This window comes from Abrus precatorius, unplaced genomic scaffold, assembly GCF_003935025.1.
Source record: "Abrus precatorius isolate BTA unplaced genomic scaffold, Abrus_2018 Scaffold10, whole genome shotgun sequence".
NCBI lineage: Eukaryota > Viridiplantae > Streptophyta > Magnoliopsida > Fabales > Fabaceae > Abrus > Abrus precatorius.
Window position 1 is genome coordinate 8,640,951 of NW_020874292.1, and position 6,983 is coordinate 8,647,933.

At 33.4% G+C, this 6,983-nt stretch overlaps 1 protein-coding gene across 4 annotated transcripts; it reads right to left on the reverse strand.

Moving 5' to 3' along the window:
* Window positions 1–807: 807 nt before the first annotated feature.
* Window positions 808–6,983, reverse strand: LOC113853031 (protein LAZ1 homolog 1). 4 transcript variants are annotated; one of them, XM_027483471.1, is made up of 10 exons: window positions 6,845–6,979; window positions 5,245–5,464; window positions 4,923–5,092; window positions 4,641–4,697; window positions 3,898–4,006; window positions 3,439–3,623; window positions 3,243–3,331; window positions 2,722–2,977; window positions 1,527–1,769; window positions 913–1,430 (listed from the first exon to the last, which is right to left on the reverse strand). In XM_027483471.1, the coding sequence occupies exons 3-10, from the start codon at window positions 5,022–5,024 to the stop codon at window positions 1,140–1,142; spliced, it is 1,332 nt and encodes a 443-aa protein (XP_027339272.1). In that variant the 5' UTR covers window positions 5,025–5,092; window positions 5,245–5,464; window positions 6,845–6,979; the 3' UTR covers window positions 913–1,139. The 4 variants fall into 4 exon arrangements, with proteins under 4 accessions (XP_027339274.1, XP_027339271.1, XP_027339272.1 ...); XM_027483470.1 differs by having other exon boundaries at window positions 828–1,430; window positions 4,923–5,464; window positions 6,845–6,983; XM_027483473.1 differs by lacking the exon at window positions 6,845–6,979 and having other exon boundaries at window positions 808–1,405; window positions 4,923–6,285.

Below are 6,983 nucleotides of genomic sequence, written 5' to 3' on the forward strand. Positions count from 1 at the left end.
AATAAAAAAATATTTTTTTCTAAAAATTAATATTTTAAAAAAATTATCAATTGAAAAATTAATATTTTTTTAAAAATTAAAATCCTATTTATGAAATAGTAGAGAATAAAAAAGAGAAAAGACCCAAAATAGGAAAACTCAAGAAACAATAGTTAAAAGAATTTTGAAGAATTTGGAAACATTTAGAGTTTAAAGTTTACTCTTAATTTTTTTCCTTTTTCTCTTCTTCCCTCTTAAACACAACTTTCAAAGATAGCCTTAACAAAAATCAAATATAGACACAACACAGACTCTCCCAAGACTCTTATAATTTGCTGCTAAAAAAAGAGTTATCCTCATAAATGAGTAAATTTATTTTATCGTTTTACATACTTTTTCCATTCACGCCAAATATTGAATTTGTAATTTCATTAAAAAAAACGTTTTAATTAAACTTGTAAGTATCAGATCTATTGTAAAATATTTTAAATTTAAATAAAATTAATAAATAAATACAAGAATATAAGCAGCTTATATTTAAGACTAAAAGAAATTTAAAAACCTAAGAATCATTAATAAGAGTAACTAAAATTTGGAAAAAATACCTAAAAACTAAAAAGTAATTAATACTTTCAAATTTCTAAACAAGAATGAAACAACATATCACCAAAAAAGAGTATAATTAAAAACACATCCACACTCAAATGAAAACTTAGATTCATAATATATTAACTATTTTATTTTCAGACTATTGCACATTCAACAACATAGCATTGCTACGGTAATAATTAGTTCAGATAATATACATATCTATTAAGCCAGTTATACCAAAATGTGGATCTTTTATGCACTCAAAATTGCCTCTTGTAGGCTGAAAATGTGGCTTTTTTTCAATCCATTACTACAGGTTTTTGGCCATGAATTTGCAACAAACATTAGACGAAATCCGTCAGTCTCACCCTTGATATAACCGTGGGAATTGATGTCAGCCATCTACCGGCGAGTGCCTCTTTCATTAGCTGATGGAGGAACATAATTTATACAATTTTTTATAACGCTCACCAAACAATGTCCAATTGGATTACAATTTCACGTCACAATCTACTGGTATTTTTCTAACTCGTATGTGCAACACTAAAGGTTGTTAAATTTTTAAAATGCTATCTTCTCATCCTGGATGTTGACGCTTTGGATTGGCTCTTTCCGCTGGGCAAATCCCCATCACTTGCACTTCCTTCCACAAGACTATCATGAACATCAGAAAATTCCGTGTTCCATGAACGCAGGGGAACAAGGTAACTATCATCCTTGACCTTGGTGTTTCTCCTCCGCTCCTCATCATGACGTTTCACATTTTCTGATATCTGGTGGAAGGTTTTGTTTATCTTTGCAATACCCCTTTCAACAGGTTCTACCACATGTGAAACTGTAAATTTCATGTCATCAACAATCTGAAATAAGACAGCAGAAACAGCACAGATGAGTATGACAGAGAGATATAACTAAAAATTTAAAGGTTTAATATATTCAAGTGTTTCATATCTTACGATTTCACCACTTCCTAAGACTACATCACGAACATTATGGGTAAATTTCATACGCCTCTCTCTCTCTTGTCGACCCAACCGCATTCTAGTAGTGCATTCAGAGTCTCGAACCTCAGCAGGATCAGGGGGTGTCCCTAGTGAGGCATAGTCTGCCATCACTGCTACATTACGGACACACCTCTCTCCTCTTTTGTAAGGTACTGCAGGAAAGACATAAAGGTGCACAACAGCAGCAACGCCCATCTGTTAACAGATTTCAAAATGGGTAATCATATACAAAATGCCAACCGAGAACTTCAAATATGTTTCTGATCCCACAAAATATACCACATTTTGATCTCTCTAATTTCTTTTTGTTCTAGTTCTTACATTTTTTTTTTAAATTATTGGTTTTGGTCTTTTTCACTAATGTGACTTCACAAAAAATCAACACATGAATAAAAATTAACACACGACATCATCTAAGTTAGCCACATTAGTGACTAGGGACCAAAACTAATAATTTTAAAAAATATAAGGACAAAAGCAAAAATAATAATTTTATAGAGACCAAAATTAAAATATAATGTATTTTAAGGGACTAGAAACATATAATCATTGGTCTTTCCAAAAGGCTCTAAATAAAAAGACTAGAACCAAATATTTAATGAAAAGGTCGCAGAATGATCAATTCATACTACTGAATTCCCATTGGAGCAAGTCTTCATCTATGCATGTACCTCTCCGGACCCCACAATAGAGGGAGCCTTGGCACTAGACCATTAAATGTGCATTAGTGCAGGAATGCTTACGGAACAGAAGAACTAATTTGATTACTTAATCTTACATGGTTAAGAGGCGATTGATATCATGCTTTTGGCTTACAAAAAGCACACAAATAAATAACATATAGTAATCACTAATCATATTTGTTAGTTTATATGCTTTCATATATGATACAGATATGAAATAATCCACCTGATATGTCCTGAACGGCTTAAAATGACCCCCAATCTCACAAGTCTTTGTGACAAGCTGCTGTCACATTTAGGTTTTCATGCAAAGATCATAGATGACAATAGAAGTTTAAACTTGTTCGTGAAGAATATTCATATGCCAATGATTGCATATAGTAGTAGTTCCTAAAATTGAGATGATTTAATAATGCAATATAAAAAAAGACAACCAAACTTTAAAAAATGCATGAATAGCATACCTCTATACAGATGATATAGTCTTGTATGCGTGTTTTCAGCTCTTGAGCCAATGACCCTTTAAATGCTCCCATGGAAAAAAGAAATGCAACAGCCACACCTTGCCACCATGTCAGGAAGATTATTGACTTAAAAGTTAGAAATTTTGCCAATGGTTTGATTGGCTCCAATTTATCTTTAGTGACAGAATAGAACTGGACAAGACAATACAGGGCCCATGTCTGACTAAAATTGAGAATGCATGCCAAGTATGGATACCTGCAAACACATGGGGGAATCAGGCTTCACCAAGGGTCATAAAAATGTTCCATTCCCTAAAAGAAAAAATAGAAAATAGAAAAGCAGAAATAATAATCAACATACATCTTTTCAATTGGTATTCTACTTCTAATTAAACAAGAAATTTATCTACAATCAAGAATTATCTTGATAGTTGAGAATTGAGATTATATATTTATGAATTATTCTATGCATCATACACAAGCAAATCTCAGATCTAAGGCACAAGCCAATGTAATCTTACCCATATTTCCATTCAAACTTCCCCTCTCCATAAACCCCAAAAGACTGGAGGATCATTGCCAGCAATGCACAGATCATTTTCAGTATCATCTGGAATGTAGGTTTTAGTCAACAAGAAGAAAGGCATGAATTCTTCTTTCCCATAAAAGAAAGAAAATGGGTAGGAAAAAAGGCACAATTTACCAAAGTAAACATACATATTGTACAATGCCAATTTTCACAGATTGATAGAAGTCAGGGCCAAGATACCAATCTCTTAACAAGCAATTTAAGGGGAATGGATGTTCCACAACTCCATATGCATATGATTCTTTCAGAAGCGGAGTACTGGACTCTGTCAGGCTCATACTTTCCATAAATTGAATTGTTTTTTCCTCACCACCTACAAGCAACCAAAAATAATTTTGTATTAAAGAGCATGACAAATTCAAAATAATTTGGAAGTTGAGAAGATGTATGACATCTTTTAATCATGAGTTATAACATTCAAGCCTCACAAAGATTAATAGATTTTGAATTAAATTTGGGATTGTAGAAGAAGGAAAGGGAGGAAAATCTCTTGATCCTTACACTTTTGTATTTCTGGAAAATATAATTTCATGAATAATAGCTACAACCAATGAAGATCATACAGGCACACAATCCGTTTGACATACCTAAGCAAGCTATCAAGTATCTTTCAAAGCAATATAATGCAAAAGCCTCATAGCAGTCCCGCATAGCTTCACAGTTAAAAGCTGCACTGGAATCCAATAGTGACAAAAACTGCATCAAGAAAACATCAAAACTTACCAATTTACTACTAAGATTATGTTAAAAAGAAAGCAATAAACAAACTTCCATGGCTGGATTATATACACAAAGCAGACACATTAATACTAGTACAGATGGTCCTTCCAGAGAAATAAAACCCAACCTTTTCTAAAATTCTATAATCAGTTAAACACGAACATACCCTTTTGAGTATGACATAAACAAAAAGGAGACACTTTTCAGTATTAAAGATATCAGAACGATCACTATTAAATAATGGAGCATTCTAAAAAACAAAACAACAGAAAGATGCATATGGAGTGAAAAAAAGCAGCATTTTAGTTTGACTGTTGGAGACATTGCAGCATATATTTTATGATAAAAAGCTTGTTACTACTTTTAGTAAGCACTAGGGAAGCTGAAAACCTATCCTACATGAAATAATAGGAAAGTTCCAATATATCCCACGACATAGTGACAAAAGTTTAGCCAAAATTAAAAGACTTCCAGGTTCAAAAATTATTTAGATTCCACACACAAAATAAGAAACTAACTCTAGTCTTTATTAGGATGAGCTAATGTACCCATGTAAAAGATGCTATATACAGAACAGGTAGTATTTGTCCATTTACTTAGCATCTCTTACCGATTCCAAGGCATAAACAGGCACCATTAAAATGAGACCAATCAAAAACTTCTGCTCCTGAATTAAAGGAATAAAAAAAAGAAATTAGAAACATTTTGAAATAAAACGAAAGAAAGTAATACAGGGGAGAAATAGCAAAGTCAGTTGAAATTGAAAATGCAGCTATAAGAAGTGCTACAAAAAGGGGAGCTAGTCATTACATAAATGGTAAATCACTAAATCTATTGTGGTGCAGGAGAAAAAGATGAGTGTGACCCAAAAGTAAAGGAAAAAAGGAAAAACCTCAGGCTGATTATAAGCAGCTAAATGCTCGAATATTAGATACATGGAGAGAATAAGAGCTACAAGCACAAATATACTTGAACTGAAGACTGTCCAGCTCATAGTTCCTGTAGACTCCACACCTACGTTTAGAGGCCATAAAGTCCCTAATCTGCTAGTGGACTCAACAACTGGGAAGAGAAGTATGAAAGAACATAGAATATCCATCAATCCCATACACCAGAGCATTAGAATTTGTTGTAACAAATGGTCTTCCTTGATTTGATCAATTCTAAATTTCCTATATTCCAGACAATATGAAGTGTTTCCACTCCCACAAAACCTTTTATTTTCTATAATTTTCTCTCCTTCTGTCTTTTTGGTAAGAAAACCAATATCCTGTAAGATATCGTATGTATAACAAGACAGCCACCCTTCTGGAACAAAGGCAAATCTTCAAAATTGACATGCGGCATGTAGAACTAACAAAGTCCACCGACAGCAGATAAGGATGTTTGCTTTTGATACATGTAGAAAATCCAAATTGAGATAGGACAGTTATCCTGCATCAAAAACCAGATTACTTAAGTGTGTTTACACATCAATAACTGCATTTACAGTAGAAAAACCAAAATTGGAAGCATCATTCCACCTCTACACATCAAGATATAAATAAATCACAAACTCTAATTAAGTGAATAACTATATACAGAGTGACATAGTTTGACAGGGAGAAGGGGAATAGACAAAGACAACCACCAGAGAACGCAGCTGGTGTGCCATATATTATATAGAAATAGTTATCACAAAATAGCTGAAAAATTTTAAAACGTTGAACTATTTACTAACTAAAGTGCAGTGCAATCCATTACTGTTAGCTGGCCACCATCATATTCATATCAATTGCCTTCAGCTAGATACATTATCAAAGAGCACAAGCAGGTCCACCAAGAGTGGACAATAGCAACAATCTTATACTTTACATTGAGAGAAGGGAATATAAATAACAGCTTGCAGTCAGTGGACACATAATCATCAAGTAACTTTTGTTCAATCTGATCATAGAGAAAGGAAGGTTAGACAAAATTGCAAATTATTTCCATTAGAAAATTTTTAGTAAAACGATTTAGTCATAATATTTTTTAATTATCTCCGAATCAAAGATGGTTACATCAATTATCTTAATACATCATTGCAATATTGCTGCTACACTATGAAGCAAAGATACAAGATCACAGCAAAATTAGAAGCAGAAGAGGTGCAGAGAGATTTTGAGTAGGATGACACAGAATGCCAATGTCCAGCAGAAAGGTCAAATAACATGTGCACTCGTTTCTCGAAAGTGTTAGTAACATAGTATACGCAGCAGCTAACAGTACTAGAAGACAAATCAAAGAACAAAGTGTTTCTAAACAATAATTCTACTTCTCACTAACAAAAAGGTTGAGAATACTTCTCTAAAACCACGGCCATATTTTAATCCATTTCCACTCCCCATTCTAAGTTTCATCGCACATAATTGCAAAAACGAGCAATGAAGCGGTAATCAAGTACATACTTGAGCCAAGATAGGTTAACGAATTCGAAGATTAACACGTAAAACACATTCAATAACCAACCCCTTTTTTCACATTTCATAGACAAAATGCTCTTAACCGAGGCAAGACAACCATCGATTTTCAATAAATAAATAAAAACTCTATGTCCATATGAAAATCGCAAAGGTGAAATTCAGCCATGATTTTCAATGAAACACTACATTTTCCTTTTTGTCGTGGAATGTACAATAGGATAAAAGGAAAAGGTCAAAACCCTAGACCTCGAGTGTATGCAGAGGGACAAAAGAAATACGCCATGTGCCGAAACGAAAAGCAATAGGAACAAAAGAACGATGGCAATGACTGGCAGAATCATGGAAGAAAAATTTAGGAGAGAGTTTAAACCTGCGCTCAACAATATGTGCATTTTCCAGGAAAATCGAGATGGATATTTTCCGGGGAAATAGAACGGAAAAGGAGGAGTTATCGGAAATAGCATATGAGAAGAAAAAAATAAAACAACGGAATTTTGCTTCGGCCGTTT

What these genes read in the sequence shown, in the direction of transcription:
- LOC113853031 (XM_027483470.1), bottom strand. Translation starts at nt 5,150, where the DNA reads ATGCTCTGGTGTATGGGATTGATGGATATTCTATGTTCTTTCATACTT. An exon ending in AAATTGGCATTGTACAATAT is followed by an intron (nt 3,332 to 3,438) that starts GTATGTTTACTT and finishes CCTACATTCCAG; the next exon opens with ATGATACTGAAAATGATCTG. An exon ending in ACTATATCATCTGTATAGAG is followed by an intron (nt 1,770 to 2,721) that starts GTATGCTATTCA and finishes ATCTGTTAACAG; the next exon opens with ATGGGCGTTGCTGCTGTTGT.